This window comes from Papio anubis, chromosome 1 (genome assembly GCF_008728515.1).
Source record: "Papio anubis isolate 15944 chromosome 1, Panubis1.0, whole genome shotgun sequence".
In the NCBI taxonomy this organism is placed as follows: Eukaryota; Metazoa; Chordata; class Mammalia; order Primates; family Cercopithecidae; genus Papio; species Papio anubis.
This window is the reverse complement of record NC_044976.1, coordinates 4,749,029-4,765,913: the sequence shown is the minus strand read 5'-3', so window position 1 is coordinate 4,765,913 and position 16,885 is coordinate 4,749,029. Positions and strand designations below refer to the sequence as shown.

Genomic DNA, 16,885 nt, shown 5'->3' with positions numbered 1-16,885 from the left:
CTGTTCAAAAAAAGTATTAAAAAAGAGAGAATGACTTGTGGGGAGTTTTTACAGTTATGTCCATCTTGATGTGATTAACTCGTGTTTGGGATTTCTGTTTCTATAATCGAGGCCCAATTATAGAAGAGGTCAGCAAACTTTTTCTGTAAAGTCCAAACAGTAAATGTTTTAGGTTTTGTGGGCCAGATGGTCTCCGTCACGGCTACTCATCTCTGCTGGTATATATAGGTCATATGTTAATGAATGAATGTGGCTGTGTTCTAATAAAACTTTATTGACACACACAGATTGTGAGCTGAATCAACCTGTGGACATAGTTTGCAGACCCCTGATCTGTAGCTTTTTCTTGTCATGTCATAATCAGGAGGAAGCTGTCCATCTTTTTCTGGGCTTTAAAATGGTTTAAACAAAAGGCAAGACCTGTTTCTTGAAGGTCTGATAAAACTCTCTGAAACCATTGAAGGGATTTTGGACAACCAATTACATCTCTTTTCATGGGTATTGATCTATTTATGTTTTCCACCTCATCTTGTGTTAACTTTTGGGATACACATCCTCTAAAACAAATGGCCAATTTCCTTTAATTTACAAGGATGCTGGGATAAAGTTTGTAACTAATTTAAACATTCAGTATGCGCCTGTGATTAGATTCCTTCCTTTGCTTTCTATCTTGGGAGGACTCTTCCTTTTTCGGTCAGGCTTGTGAGAGGTTTGTATATTTCATTAGTCTCTTCAAAGAATCAGCTGTTACTTTTACTTATTGGTTCTCTTGTTTTTAAGTTATTAATTTTTCTTTAATGTTAATTTAATTCTATATTTTATCTTTATTAACTTCACCCACTTTGAAAAAGTGGAATTCTTAGCTTATTTTCTCATCATGTTTAGTAATAAAATCATTTAAGATTCTGCAATTTTCTTCTAAGTACATGTTTTCCCCATTTCATAGGTTTTGATTCGGAGTGTTGTTTCCTACATTGTTGAGTTCCATTTTTATTTCCTTTTTACCTACAACTTGAAAATGTCTTTAAATATTCCCGCATTTAAAAAGGCACGTGTTAAACTTTCCTCGCCCTCTCTTACGGAAAGCTGTACTCATCTGTAAAGCCCTGCAGAGGGCTCTTGTCCATGGCAGAGCTTTGTTTTCAGCATCCCGCAGCCCTTTGCAGATACCACCTTTTATTTTATATCCTTGTGTATTGTCTGATTCCTTCCTTCCCTGCCACTGTTCTTAGAGGGTATTAGTCAAATTTGCTATGGTAACAAATAATCTCCAGATCTCAGTAGCTTAAAATAAAAAGGTTTATTTCTCACCCTCGCTGTGTGCGCATTGCAGTTGGTGGTGGCTCCGCTCATCCTGGTCCCAGAGGGTGTTCGCCGTCTTGAATATTGTTGGGTTGCGCCAGCAGGAAAGGGAGGCCTTGGGCGGATCTTGTACCATCAGTTACGGCTCTGGCCCAGAAACGGCACATGTCTCTTCTCCCTCTCCCTGGTTAGAAGTAGCCACGTGGCCTCCCAAGTCACAAGGGGACTGGGAACTGACTCATCTTATGCCTGGAAGGTACAGAGGTGCAGATAGTTGGTGCATTTATTTGCTCCACACTGGAGAGTCTTATCATTGAAGCAGCTCACGGTGGGGACTGTTTCATTCATCTGTACATTGCCTGATGAGTCCTGGCCCACAGTAAAACATTCAGTACATATTTGTAGAGTGAATGAATTAACCAAAACCCTTTAATATACAAGGGATAGAAACCTGACTCAAAATAGCTTCAACAAAAGAGAATGTATTGGCTCATGTGTCAGAAAAGCCTAGAGGTAGAGCTGATGTTAGGCATGGCTGGATCCCAGCACTCAAAGGATACCATTAAGACTCCATCTGTTCATCTCTCTCCCCCATGCCCCTACCCCTCCCCTTTAAGCTCTCCTTTCTTCAGTGTTGGCTTCTTTCCAGGTAGAGCTTCTCCACACGGTGAGCCCAGGAGCTCCCAGGTAATCCTGGGCTTAGGAATCCCAACAGAAAGGCCCTGATTGACTCAGTTGTTCCAGTGGGAGTCCTCCTGTCTTTACCGTGTAACCCCTGATGGGGATGGGGGTGGGGACAGTTGGTCTTGGTCACACACCCTTCTTGGTACCGGGGTTGGGTCCACCCCTGACTGTATGGTTAAGGGCTGGGAGGGTGATTCCCTAAAGGAAAACCACCAGAAGAGAGTATGGATTCAGGGTGGGTGAAACTGGCAGATCGTGGCTGCCCCTGGGTTGGGGCTCCTGGTCTCCCGATCCCAGCTTTGCATTTGCTGTCAGCGAATGCATAGACTTGAGTAGTTCCTGCCACTCTTTCCCACTCTTTCTTTTGTTTGAGAAGGACAAAGACAGGTGAGAAGCAGCCTGTCCTTCTAGAAGCCTGCTGTGCTTTTAGTAGAGATGGGGTTTTGCCATGTTGGCCAGGCTGCTCTTGAACTCCCGACCTCAGGTGATCCACCCACCTTGGCCCCAGAGTGCTGGGATTACAGGCATGAGCCACCACACCCAGCCTAGCTTGACTTCTTAAGATACAGAGCTGTTGGGAACAATGCTTTGAGTTCCTCCCAGAAGATTTACTGTCATATCCTTGGCAGAGAGGAGTGTGCCTTGGTTATTGGAAGGCCCAGGAGTTGAACGGTGGTGCAAATGAGCTGTAGCAGCATAATCTACTTCTCAGTCGCTGTTTGGGGACCAGCAAATCTACATGGATGGACCCTGATTTCACTGGGTTTATTTAATTTGGATTTATGGCTGCATTCATGCCACATTAAATGATTACCTTCAGCCCAGATTCCAAGCATCGGAAGACATTGCCTCTCAAAACCCAGTGTAAGAGACTTTCAAATATCCACTAGTGTTTAACTTACGATGGAAACTTTTCATACTTCAGTATTTCACCAACTTATATGGTTCCTTTGGAGATCTTAATGATATGCGGCTGTCACTTTAAGTGAGGTACTTTGGCTCTCGGTTATGAATAATCCTTTTTATTTTCTCTGTAACATTGCAAGGGAGCAAAGGTTCATTCATCTCTTACCATGGAAGAGTGTGCATTGAGCCACTAGAGGGCACCCAGTCTTTATTTTTTGGTAACTTGGAATTTCCCTGACCCATATTTTGCTTTTGAACTTTCTTCTGGTGGTGTCAGAATTTTGGTTTGTTTGCTTAATAGATTTGAAAACAGCCATGTAGAAGGGATCATTGCAAACATGTAATTGTGGTGTTTCCCAGGGCACGTGGAGTTAGATTCCTGCCCCGATGGTGCCTGCTGTGCTGCTAACTGGTCTGGAACATCCTCTCCTACAGATAGCGGTTCCCTTGCCCTGGGTCAGGGTGCTTCAGTCAATTACATGGTGATGGGGGAGAGTCTAAGGCCTCGGAACAGCTTTTTGGCCACCCTCTAACCAAGGAATGGAAGTTTGCGTGCAGGTGGGAAGGGTGCATTTTGCTGGAGAATGAGTGGGAGAGTGGGTCAGAGCAAGGCTTTGACAAGGGAGGTGACGCTTCTGAAACTGATCCTGGAGGTGACCCCAGCTCAGGACTCTGGCGAGTCACGAACGCCCCCTGTTCCTGGGCTGCCTGCGATCTGGATTCCTGCAGCACAGAGTCCTGTGCTCACTCATCATCCAGTTGTCCCTTGATCTCTGCTTCGGTTTTGCTCGTTTTCCGACTCCTGTTTTCAAACTCTTAGGAAGAATGAATTTTTACCTACAGATAGTTAGGAATAAAGACCTTTCAGGTGGGTCTGCTGTGTTAATTCTTACTGTCTAGAGTACCACTGGATACTGACTCATCCTTTATTTTCACGGCCTGATGATAGGAAGCTGCTTTTTGCAACCCTTCTTGAAACCCCAGAGACTGCATCTTTACTAGCGATGGTCCTTCCTTTTCCCCTGCCTTTCAGGGCCATCTCTTTACCCCTGTTCCTAGCAGGGCCACACTCTACCCGCAAGGCCCAAGGCCCAAGGCCTGGCCCATCCCTGCCTTCCGCCAGCTGCCATGAGTTGCTAAGCAACAGCCTCTTCTTGCTGCCCCCCCTCCCTCCTCCCTCAGGACTTCTCTCTCCCACGGAATTGCTGACCCCATAGTTAAAGGCAGGCAGCTTTGCTCAGCTGGGCAGTTGCTCAGTGAAATGAGCATTTTCCTCTGTTAAGACCCCTCATCCAGCCCTCTGCTGACCCCAGTTTGCTCAGTGGCAGGCTGGCAGCACAGCCAGGCCCAGGAGGACAGGTGCGTTTCAGGGCGGAGCGGGGGGTCCACCTGGCTCCTGCTGGGGCAGTCGGGCCACAGGGGACTGGTGCTGCGGGGAACCCGTTCACGACTCTGTTCACGTTTCCAGAAAGGACACGTTGACCTCCATGCATGTGTCCTGATGTCTCGAGAGGCCCGTTCTCCCTTCAGCCTAGGAAGACATCTCAATGAAGACCACAGCCCCGTCCTCCACTGAGCTGTTTCCTTATCTTCATTTCTTTCTATGGTCCTGTCATAGTGCAGGCGTCTGATAAAATGTTTGTTGGAAAATGAATCCTTGGACATGGGAAAGTAAAGGCGGTCAAAACACATCCTTCCTTTCCCCTTGCTTCTATTTTCACTTTTTAATTGGCAACACTGCATGCATATTGAAAAGTTATGTGGCTTGAGGGGATAGATAGCTGCTCAGTGAAACCCTAGGTCAGGACATGGCCACTGCAGCCCGGCAGCTCCGGGACCCCTTCGTGTATCAGTACTTTTTATTTTCTTGAGAGAAGATCTCAGTCTGTTGCCCAGGCTGGAGTGCAGTGGCGTAGTCACGGCTCACTGCGGCTTCTACCTTCCAGGCCCAAGCGATCCTCCCACCTCTGCCTGCCATGTAGCTGGGACCACAGATGCATGCCACCACACCAAGCTTTTTTTTTTTTGTATAGATGAGATTTTGCCATGTTGCTCAGGCTAATCTCGAATTTCTGGACTCAAACAGTCCTGCCTTGGCCTCCCAAAGTGCTGGGATTACAGGCACGAGCTACCATGTCTAGCTGGTAGTCAGTACTTTTAATCCGTCTGGTGAGGTGACGCGGGAGGTGAGAGAGGGTTGCTGGTGGGGAGGCCGCCTTCTGCCCCAGCCCCATCCCTGTTCGTCTCCTGGCCCGCATGGGTGATGAAGAAGTGAAGCCCAGTGCGCTTCCTTTGTGGGGAGCTGCATGCCTGGTGGCCATGGGCTTGGCTGGAAAGCTCCTTCCTCTGTTTTGGGCTGTGATTTTAGTGGTATTATTACTCTGGGTAACAATGTTCTTTTGTGTTCTCTGCCTTATGTATAGAATTATCTCCCTGGGGGTGGAGGAAGGAGGAATTCTGAGGAATCTTGTCCTTGTGAGCATGTGTGAGCATTATTTTTCACCATATAACTTTTGCCGTTCAACTCACCCACAGTGCTGAGAGCCGTGGGCTGGAGGGCGTGACCCTCTCTCTTGCGTGTAGAATGTGTGTGGGTTGCGTGCTCTTGCAGGTCCCCCTCCAGGCGAGTGCAGAGGCAGTGTGAAGACGCTCTGTGTGACCAGGTGGGACGTGCGGCCCTCCCAGGGCTGGGGTCGGAGTGCAGGCCCTGCCTTGCCTCCTGAGGCCTGTGCTGTAGTTGAGTGCAGGGCTTTTGAGTTTCTTGAAGCTAAATTGACAGAAAAGTAGACACTTGAGATTTTGTTGACTGAGGTTTTCAGCAAGTGGAGACTGGAGAGTGATAGAGCGTCAGGGAAAAGGAATCTTCAGAGAGGTGGCAAAACCTGCTGCGGTGGGAAGTCTAAGTTTTTCTTTGTCTCTGGCAATCCATGTGGACCATTTCTGGATCGCAGTTGGCTCTGGTGTCCCGGGAAACCAGTGACCTAGTCTCTTCCTGCTCTTCTCAGATCTGGCTCTGGGCCAGAGGTGTGTGCTGGCGACCCCGTCTCAGGGCCCTGCTGGCCACGAGCTTCTTGGAGCAGCCAAGGAAGAGCTGAGTCTCTGTGCTTTTTTTTTTTTTTTTTTTTTTTTTGGATAGAGTCTCACTCTTTTTGCCCAGACTGGACTACAGTGGTGTGATCTCTGCTCATGGCAACCTCCGCCTCCTGGGTTCAAACAATTCTTCTGCCTCAGCCTCCCGAGTAGCTAGGATTACAGGCATGCGCCACCATGTCTGGCTAATTTTTGTATTTTTAGTAGAGACAGGGCTTCACCATGTTGGCCAGGCTCTGTGCTCTTCTTCTTAACACCAGGTTATTTCCCTGAAACCAAGGTCCTGTGGTGGCTCAGCCAGACACTGATTCCCCCTCCCAGCGAGGGAGCCCAGGCCTCTGCCACAGGGGTGTGAACGGAGGGGCTCCGTGTTGGGAGAGGCACCTGATGGTGCTGCTTGCCGTGGAGGTCTCAGCTTTCCATTCTGTGCTGTGTTACTACTTCAGGCTCCGTCAGGGACCTACAGGTGTGTCTTATAATGACTGTTAAACTAAATTTTAATTTACTTTTAAGTTTTATGGGTAATGTACAGATACGTTTCCTAGCATGTCTAATGGGCGTGGTTACCACAAATTTGCCAGCACACCCACATACACTGTGGGTTTCTTTCATTTTTCTCTCTAATATTGTCAACCTGAAATGAGCCACGGGCACGGACTCTCCACAGTGAAGTTGCTTTGGGGCTAGCAGGGTGTTGTAGCCTGGGCTGTGTGTGCAGGGTCAGACTGTAGGTGCCTCCGGGGGCTTGGAGGAAAGGAGAGATTTTAAAACCAAAAAGGAGACATTTACGTAAGCTGTCTAGAAACAAAGACCCTTGGGGACAGAGGCTTGTTGCGGGGGTTGGGGGAGCACAGCAAATCGGCTTGTTGTCAGGCAGGTGTCCCTGATCTGGAGTGCTGTGGTTTGGAGAGACTCCTGCCTTGTTACCGTCCTAGGCACTGGTGTGGGAGGGCCCCTCCTTCATGGCTATGCAAATTAACCTGCTCTAGTCACTTTTGTTTGTTTGTTTGTTTTTTATTTTATTGTTTTTGAGGCGGAGTCTGGCTGTCACGTAGGCCGGAGTGCAGTGGCGTGATCTTGGCTCACTGCAAGCTCCGCCTCCTGGGTTCACGCCATTCTCCTGCCTCAGCCTCCCAAGTAGCTGGGACTACAGGCGTCCGCCACCACGCCTGGCTAATTTTTTGTATTTTTAGTAGAGACGGGGTTTCACTGTGTTAGCCCGGGTGGTCTTGATCTCCTGACCTCGTGATCCGCCTGCCTCGGCCTCTCAAGTGCCGGGATTATAGGCGTGAGCCACCGTGCCCGGCCTCTAGTCACTTTTTAACTTGCCCCGGCTGCCTTCCCAGGTCCACACACACTGGCCGGCCTCCTCCTATCCCGTTGCTCCCCTGCCCCACGCAGGATCTGCCAGGTTCTGCTGAGGTAGCTTCCATTTGCAGGAGCACCTGGGTGTGTCTGATGATGTTTTGCTGTTGTCGCAGCGCTGCCCCAGACAGCCTTGTGCGCGTCCGTCTGCTCACCGCAGCTGCTCCTTCCTGTGTCCTGTGCACACGCATGCTGCTCCCGGTTCACTTGCTGACCCAGATGCTTGTCAGCTGAGTCCTGTTATGTGGCGGAAGTCAGGCTTCCCAGACTCCACCGTGGTTTTTGGAGACTCCTGGGCCCTGGAGTACAGCGGGTGCTCCCTGGCGGCCATGCTGTCCTCTGGGCAGGACTGAGAGTATAGTTTGGGAAGCACCTTAACCCATAACCACATGGAACATTAAAACAAAGAGATTCGAAACTGAGTTATTTCGTGGCCTTGGTGTATCTCTTCCTGCTGTGCTTCACTGGATGGATCTGTGTTTTGGGCCCTGGGGCTCTGGGCTTCCCACCAGGTATCTTTTTAAATGGCCACCTTTAATGGCCTTTTTAAATGGCCTTTTAGGTCGGTTTACTCTCTTGAAAGAAAAATTTGCATAAGTCATTATATAAAGAGTTACTTGAAAAAACTTTCCACACTGTGTGCAAATTTGAGACGATGGGGAAATAAAGTGCATGCGAGAAGTTCGGATGTGCTTGGAAGGTTTAACTTTTCATCCAGGTTTTCCTCCCCGAGAGGACACACACAGGCGCAGAGAGCTGGCCCCTGAGTGCCCGCTGTCTCTGCTGAAGATAATGGAGCCATTTCCGGCAGTTTGTCCTCATTATCAAAATCAGCCTGCGGAGTTTTCCGAGTTCGCATTTACGGAGGAGCAGAGTGGAACTGCACTTGCCGCTCTGCTGTCTCATCTTTCAGGCTGTTTCTGGGAGGAGGTGGGCAGGGGGTTGCTGCACGGAGCTCTGAAATGGACTGTAAGAGGCACTCAGAGAATCTGGGGAGAGGCACCGGCTTTGAGGACAGCTGGGTCCCCGCAGAACCCTCATCTGCGTTTTGCTTTTAGTGAGATGGTATTTCCTGGGGAAGCAGAGCTTGCTAGATCATTTGCTAACTCCCTCTGGGTGTGTGAGCTCATTTATAGAAGGGCAGGTTCCTCTAACCAGAGTCTTTGCGCTCCTTGGAGCCATGTTACTGTGGCTGGTTACAGAGGAGCTGGGCGGGCCAAGTAGGCACTGCCCAGGAGGTGGTTGGACTGGGAGCTGTGCCCGCCGGGCTGGGCAGTTGGATCCTCTGAGGGTTGAGGGCTCCCTCTGGCCTTGCCCCCACTGCCTTCCACCCACCCACAGGCCCTTAGCAGAGTCTCCACCAGATCCCGCAGATAGGGAAGCACCTCCTTGGATGGGTTCTGAGAGCTGCTGGGAGAGGCATGCGGGGATTGGCTCGATGGTCGCGCAGCTCTGGTGTTAGGGCGGTGCTTTCTGGGTTTGTTTCTCCTTGGTCAACAGCGTTTTCCTTGTTTTTGTTTTGTTGGGATTCAGAGCGGAACAGGAAGTGACTGGGCAGTCTCTATCCAGAGCGCCCAGCGTTTGACGTCACAGGCCTCTGTGCCGTGTGCTTGGTCCGTAGGTCCCGTGGGTGCCGGCCCGTGCTGTGAGCTGCAGGAATTCAGGATTCCAGGACATACAGGAGATTCGTTTGCCCGACCTTCATGGCAGCAGAGGCCACAGGAGAGGGAGGGAAGGCGAGCTGCTGGGCCCAACATGTGGGCCACATGGGGGTGACGGGAGGTGGGACAGGGCCATGGGGGAGCCTGATTTCTCCGGAGGTCTGGGTTATCCTGGAAGTCCAATGGGGAGTGGTGGTGTCTGCTGCAGTGGAGAGTCCTGTCACCGTGAAGGAGGCTGTCATGAGCCAGGCAGGGACAGGATATGGGCTGGAGTCTGGGCTGTGGGCCTCAGGGAAGCCAGGCAGGCAGATGACTCAGTGCACGGGGCTCCCACCCTGGCCTCTGAGTGGGCAGAGGTGGCCCCGTCAAGATGGGCTTAGGGTCTGGCTTGGTGGTGTCATGGCAGGCAAAGGCAGATGGCGGTGTATGTGAAATACCATAAGAAGCCTGGTGGGTTTCAGAGACTCCAGTGATGCTGGTGCTTCCTCCTGCTGAGGTGCAGGGACTGAGTGCCCTGGGGCTGCTGGGCCATGAGGTGTCCATGTGGCCTGGGGAGGGGTTGCAGAAGCAGCACAAATGCCAGCTAGGGTGAGGCGGGGCTGGGCAGGTACAGGTGGCCCTGAGATGAGGCTGCTGGCTCTGTGGGCAGCCCCTGGATGCTTGGGAGGCAGCCATGGCCTCATAAAGGGCAAAGGCTGTTCTCAGTCCCTGGCTCCAGGGGGACCACATGAAGGGCTGGCCTTGCCTCCCCAGGTGGGCCTCCCAGTGTTACCGGGCCCGCATGGAGAATCCTCAGCAGGACCTGGAGGACAGCTTGTGCTTAGTGGGCGTTTGCGAGGCTGCGAGCCAGGTTGGCAGCTCCTGCTCAGGAGCTTCTCAGTTAACAAGACAGCCTGAGTCAGGGAGCTGCAAGACCAGGGCAGCCTCAGACTCCAGCTCTTCCGGGCAGGGAAGATGCAAAGATGACAGGTGAGGAGAAGCGCATTAGGGAGCGCCAGGCACTCCGTGCTGTGAGACCTCCTGGCCTAGGAAGATAAAGGGATGCATACCGCGAGGACGAGGCCGGCTGCACCCCCTCTCCTGGCTGCCGGTGCATGCCAAGGCTCTAGAGAGACAGCGACGCTTTTGGGTGGCACTGTCGCTGCTGTTGATCCTGGGCAGTAACCAGCGGCCGCCCCGTTACAGACAAGGTGGTGAGGCCTGTGGAGACCTGACTGCCTGGGGGTCCAGGGGCCCACCGCCCCCCACACAGGCTGACACATTCCCTCTCTTACCCCACTGTGCTTCCTCCTAGGCCCGCCAGCGCCAGCACCTCGAGGTCTTGCTGCCCTGCAGGACTCGCCTGTGGGACCAGGGGTAAGTCCAGGCCCCCCACGGCCTCCTTTAGAATTCCAGAGTCAATTACTTGCAAGAAAACCCTCTGTCTCCGCTTAAGCACAGTTGCTCCCTGCGTGCTTCTGTGTGGCTGGGGAGGATTGCTGGTGGCGGCGGGGTGTCCCCTCCTGCCCTGTCTGTGCAGCCTGTCCCTGATGTTCTGACTCCCAGTGCGGGCTTTTAGTGGAGCTGCTGCTCGCAACCCCTATGTTGCTGTATAGGGCATCGCCACATCTCCCTGGCAGTTATATCTCATGGTGGCAGCTCTTTCAGGACTGGATGGCCTTCGCTTTTTCTGAGAGACACCGAGGTGTGGTCCTCACCTTCTTTGCTCTCCCGGACTAACTCCACCAGGAGCGGTGCCTGGCAGCTATTGGTGTCCAGGGCACCCGCCAGGCACAAATGCTGGTGGAGACTGGCACTGCTCTGAGAACCACGAGCTGCTGGCAGCTGCATGTCCGACGGCGCAGATCCCTGTGGCGCTGGAACTTCCTGGGTGGGAGGAGAGGCTCCTTCCTGCTGGGCAGTTGCCCGCCAGCGGTCTGAGCTGAGCTCCTGCTTGGCTGCCATTCTGGAGTCCTGAGACACCCGTGGCGCTCACCTGTGGCTCCAGGCTGGCCTTGGCTGTGTGAGTTCGAGTGAGGTCAGATGTGGCTTGTTCCTGCTGATGACTTTGTCTGCCAGCATTACCCTCAAAATTGACTTTCTAGAAAAGTTGACTAATTCAGTATCCAAGGCTGTCTCCAGGAAGCAGCTTTAGTGTGTCATCTACAGTGGGAAACCGGATCACGAATGAAAAATACTGGATTCACCTAAAGGCACAAGTCTGTGGACGGCCTCCTGGGCTTCCCTGCTGGCCCAACCTGGCATTTTCCCTGGAGCAGTTTCTATGTGACCCTGAGTGGTCACAATACCTTGTGGGGTCTGAGGGAAGCTGAGCAGGCCCCAAAGATCTCCTCTGCTCCCTGAAGATGCTGCTAGGGTCCTCTGGGGTGCTTCATGCACCCCGCCCCCCATTCGTTCCTCAGTGCCTCTTCATACATTGGGGCCTCTCTGCCAGCACCTGGTGTGGGCCAGCCATCATTGCTGACAGTGAATGTCTCGGATGCTGGCTGTGTGTACTGGAGTTAGAGTCCAGGTTTGAGATCCGTGTCTTCAGTAGTGCCTGGGCCCCCAGCCCTTGGCATCAAGGTGGTCATTGCCTTAACAGGGAGGTTTGTTCGATAGGAGTGCAGGCGGCTAGAATTGGCAAGACCTTGGAGGTGCTCAGTCCAGTGCTGGCAAGGGACAGAGAGGCACAGGCCAGGCTGCCCCTGTAGCTGGAGATGCTTTCTCCTTTCTTGCTTGTTTTCCTTGTTAATAATATTCTTATTCAAATATTATGATCTGGGGTAGATCATGGAATCACCTCTCTGTCATTAAATAAAGGAACTTGAGAAGCGGTGCCAGGTTTCAGAGCTGCCCTGGTCGGGAGGCTGCAGCCATCACTCCCTTCCGTGGCTGAATCCAGGGCTGCCCCGTTCCCCCGTGTGGCTAGTGCATGCTGGGAGCTTTGTGGATGGACTGGCAAGTTTCTGAGCCCCTCACCTGTGCTTTCTTTCCTTCCAGTTGTCGATTTCCCAGCTGGCGGCCTCCCCGCGGTCCCCGACTCAGCACTGCGTGGCCAGGCCTACTTCACAGCTACCCCATGGCTCTCGGGCCTCCCTGACTCAGGCAGTAAGTGCTGCCCACCTCCCGCCTCACCTTCCACCAAGGAGTGGCTCCACAGCTCCTCACTTCGGGTTTGTGCTGTGCTGGTCCTCAGTTAGGTGGCAGAGACCTTGCGGGTTCCCTGGGATGTGGGTTGGGCGGGGGTTATTGCTTACTCTGAGGCCTCAGACAGTTGCCACCATTCTGTCTTGGAGACCAAAGAAGAATGTGGCCCGTGAGTTCTTCATGCCACGGCACTTGATTCAGATTGTGATCTATCCACGAAAACAAAGCTGAGCTGCCCCTAGGTCTGTACATGAAAGTAAAAGGAAGGCGTGGCTGGATCTGTAGACAGAGGCTGAGACAGGCACCCAGCACCCCGGGACCCTCCTTGCTGTCAGCAGCTAAAGGAGGTGAGTGGAGCCCCCCCCATCCTGTTTTCAGGGTGCACTCCTGGCTAAGATTGGCCCGCGTTGCCACCAGCCCTGGGGAATTCCTGTGGAGTTTGGTTTCCAAAGTCAGCTGGTTCACCCACAAACCGCATCTCTGGTCTTAACTGGAGTTATGTTGAGGAAAAATAGTTTCTTTTAATTCCTTGTTTGAAAACACTCCTAGCACCATGAGTCTCTGCTGCCTTATCTACAGCATCTCTGGGGCTCGTCTGTTTGTGAAGAGCTTGCCTAGCTTTTTATTACTGGTGCCTGAGACATGGTGTGAGGGTGATCTGGTTTCCTCTGGACTGGAACAGAAAGCCTGGGAATGAAGCTTGAGAGAGCACATTCCCAACTCCCAAGCCAGCTCCTCGCTGAGAGGCCTGCCTCGGCCTTGGAGGGGAGTAGAGGTGGAATACGAGTGAATGACAGGAAGGTTCAGGGGCTGTGAGGACAAAAGACTGTCCACACACACCAGCCAGGGGCTCGGTGCCACGATTTATCTTGGAGTGTTGAGGAAGCTTCATCTTTCTATTCTATAAACATATTTTGATGTGAATTTCCCATCTCAGGTGTCAGATGTCTCCCACAGTCCTGACCTGCTCATAAAATTAGGATTCCTTCCTCACTGCTTCTCAACTCACAAATTGGGTTGCCACATGAAATATAGGATGCCCAGTTAAATTTGGACTTCAGGTAAACAACAAATAATTTTTTGGTATAAGTATATCCCAAATATTGCAGGGAACATACTTATACTAAAATTATTTGTTGTTTACCTGAAATTCAAGTGTAATTGAACCTTCTGTATTTTTATTTGCTAGAGCTGGCAACCCTCCAGAGGCAATTCATCGATGAATCCCCTTAGATCTGGGCACCGTTGGTTGTTAGGAGTTGGGGTCCTTGGTGGCCTCACTCGAAAGCCCTTGTTTTGTTCAGCAGGAGTTCCCGTTGGAGGGCGGTATCTCCCACCTGGAAGCTGACCTGAGCCAGACCTGCCTGGTCCCGGAAACTTCCATCGCTGAACAGTTACAGGAGCTGCCGTTCACGCCTTTGCATGCACCTATTGTTGCAGGAACACAGACCAGGAGGTGAGGTGTTGTTCGGGAACACAGACCAGGAGGTGAGGTGTTGTTGTTGCGGGAACACAGACCAGGAGGTGAGGTGGTGTTGTTGCGGGAACACAGACCAGGAGGTGAGGTGTTGTTGTTGCGGGAACACAGACCAGGAGGTGAGGTGGTGTTGTCGCGGGAACACAGACCCGGAGGTGAGGTGTTATTGTTGCGGGAACACAGACCAGGAGGTGAGGTGTTGTTCGGGAGCACAGACCCGGAGGTGAGGTGGTGGTGTTGCGGGAACACAGACCAGGAGGTGAGGTGTGGCTCCGGGTGGGATGGAACCAGGCACGTGCTGTGTCGTCAGACTTTTGGACCTTGTGAACACCAGGCGTTCCACAGGGTGGTGCATCAATGGGTCCCCCTTTCCCGGGAGGCTGCCTGAGGAGTCTCTGTGTCTCAGCTCTGCAGGGCAGCCCTCGAGAGCCTCCATGGTGCTCCTGCAGTCCTCCGGCTTTCCCGAGATTCTGGATGCCAATAAACAGCCAGCTGAGGCCATCAACCCTACAGACCCCATGACGTTTAACCTTCAGAAGGAGGAATCGGATTGTCTACAAAGCAACGAGATGGTGCTACAGTTTCTTGCCTTTAGCAGGTAAATGCTTGAATATTCTGAGTTACTCATCTGGCTTTCACATTTCCTGTGTTGAAGAGAAACTTTGCTGAGATTCTGACCTGGCAGAACTGTCTGTGCTCGGGTCTTAGTAGACTCGGGAGTGCCATCTGTTTTTATCTTATCTTGGCTAGGACCCACCCATGGCATGCTAAATGCTGTGAAAGCTGCTTTGCCCCATCTTTTGTGGTCCTTCATTAAATTGTGGATGGTGTGTTGTCCAGGTCTTAGATCTTAGTGTAGCTCCGAAGGCAGCTTCTCTAGCCGGGAGTGTCCTTATACTCAAGAGTGCTGCTGTCTGGCTGGCTTGCTGAGAGCACAGCAAAGCGGTTCCGTTGGTGACCGTGGCAGCCTCTTTACTGTTGCCCCAGCAACTAAGGTGCCTGGACCATCCCCTTATGCGAATGCACATCAGACCCCTCAGGTTCTGTGCCATGGATACTCGATTAACCCAGAGCTGTTTTTGGATTCAGAGTGGCCCAGGACTGCCGAGGAACGTCATGGCCAAAGACTGTGTATTTCACCTTCCAGTTCTACCGCTTCCCACCCGCAACAACGCCACGACTGCAGCTGGTCCAGCTGGATGAGGCTGGCCAGCCCGGCTCTGGTGCCCTGACCCACATCCTCGTGCCTGTGAGCAGAGACGGCACCTTTGATGCTGGTGAGTACTCATGTGCGTGGCAAAGGTGAGACATTCTGTACTGAGTTGTGTGTGTAAATTGTCAATGTTATAAAAGTGGTACTATGAAAAGTTTAAAACATATACAACATTAGAATAACACGGTGAACCAGTGCAGCAAACACTCAGCCCCAGCAGCTCTTAGCTACCTCCCAACCCAGCGTCCTCCCCCAAGCCAGGGTTGTTTTGAAGCAAATCCCAGACATTACATAATTTCATGTATGAATATTTCCTTATGTATATCTAAAAAATTAAGAATTCTTATTGAAAAACATAATTGGTATTTCCCACCTAAAATAGTAACTCCTAATATCATCAAGTATCTAGCCAATGTTACAATTTTGCTAGTAACCTCATAACATTTTTTTAAGTTTGTCCAGAAATAAGGTCCATACTGGTCGTGGAGCAGTGTGACTCTTCAGTCTCTGTCTGCAGTTGCTGTCACCGTGCCTGTTTCTGTTGTTTCTTTTTTATGTATTGAAGAAGCCACGTTGTACTGTAGAGCATCCACCTCACAGTCTGGATTTTGTTTTTGCATCCTGGTGGTAACATAAAGGTGTTGTTCTGTCCCCTCTTTACCTGTCAATTGGGAGTTAGATCCAGATGCGTGATTAGACGCTTGGTTTTGTTTTTGGTTTTGGCAAGAATTCTTTGTAGCGGGTGATGTTTGTGCCACCTCCTTCACCTCTGCTGCGCCCTTGGCGTCTGCTTACTTCTTTTTATGTTGCACCAGCAGCCATTATGCCCACTGCTGTGTCATTTTGTGCAGTGGTGACGTTCTGTTTCTAGAACACCTCCCTTGTTCGTTAGCTGGGATGCTTCCAAAACCAGAAACTTCCCGACATCAACTTTTTGCTTACATTGAGATGCGGTTTGTATAGGAAAGGCTGGATAATACTTGATTCTTCCCTTTATTTGCCAATTTCTGAAGTAATTACATGATTCCCTGGCATCCTTCAAGGATGGGGACCAATGACTTTTTTTTTCTTCAGGTATCATTGTAAACTAATAAATTGAAGCTACATTGAATAGAAACACGCCTGACATGTTGGTATTTTTATTGATGGTCAGTTTCCCCGTCTTGGTTAGTGACACAGCTCATAAGGGACCCAGCTGGGGTCTCAAACACTGCTGCCTCTCGAGGTAGAAGGTGGCAGGTGGGAAGAGTGATGTTGAAGTACTGACCTCAAATGGAAGTAGGCTAACAATGGCACCTGACAACAGAGACACAAAACAAATGCAGCGCTAGGGATCGAGGGGGCTGTTAAACAATAACCAAGAAAGTAATTCACTAGGAAAAGAAACAGTTCTGAATCCGCGAACTTCTAACATACGTAACTTCAAGATAAAAAGGAGAACTTGATGGACTTATAAGGAGAAATCGGCAAAACCCCACAATCATGGGAGATCTAGACATACTTCTCAGTAGATTGATGATCAAACAGAAATAAATTAATAAGGATATTATAAAATACAGTTTAAAAAGGTGATCTGAGAAAACCTGTATACCCCATTTAGAGAATATGCATTATTTTAAAGCATACTTTGAAACTTAGAAAAACGGATCATCATTCATATATTTATTTTTAGCTCACCAAGTAGGCATCCCCTATACTGAGAGAATTGGTATAAAATCTAATTTTATAACTTTCTCTGGTCATAATTCCACAAGATCAGAAGTCAGTCACTCCCTCCCCTACAACCACTCTGAACTACTTTTTTTTTTTAATTTTAAAACATACTTCTAATTATTCCATGGGTCAATGAAGACCTCAAATAGAAATGCCTAATTATTTAAAACTGAATGACAAAATAATATTGCATATCAAAACTTAGGAGATGCAAGTAAAATTGTAAATACAGGGGAATTTACAGTTTTAAATGCCTGTGTTGGTGAAGAAGAAAGGTACACTTTCAGATATTGTTTTAATTGTTCAACTTAAGAAGTTTGGGGGGAGAAAAGACAGAACAAACCC

At 50.4% G+C, this 16,885-nt stretch overlaps 1 protein-coding gene across 22 annotated transcripts in view; it reads left to right on the top strand.

Annotated features, from left to right (window-relative positions):
- The window catches only part of NPHP4 (nephrocystin 4), a 134,287-nt gene that overhangs the window by 79,124 nt on the left and 38,278 nt on the right, over nucleotides 1-16,885 (top strand). For 18 of the 22 annotated variants that reach the window (XR_002520789.2, XR_002520788.2, XR_002520791.2 and 15 more), the window contains 5 exons: nucleotides 10,303-10,364; nucleotides 11,991-12,098; nucleotides 13,442-13,593; nucleotides 14,021-14,212; nucleotides 14,704-14,891. Coding sequence is in view for 17 of the 22 variants with exons in the window: in XM_003891021.4 (XP_003891070.1) it covers nucleotides 10,303-10,364; nucleotides 11,991-12,098; nucleotides 13,442-13,593; nucleotides 14,021-14,212; nucleotides 14,704-14,891 (702 nt within the window). In the remaining 5 variants the exon portion in view is untranslated. The remainder of the gene's footprint in view (nucleotides 1-10,302; nucleotides 10,365-11,990; nucleotides 12,099-13,441; nucleotides 13,594-14,020; nucleotides 14,213-14,703; nucleotides 14,892-16,885) is intronic. The other 4 variants (XM_009180901.4, XM_021935420.2, XM_009180666.4 and 1 more) reach the window with 2 other exon arrangements.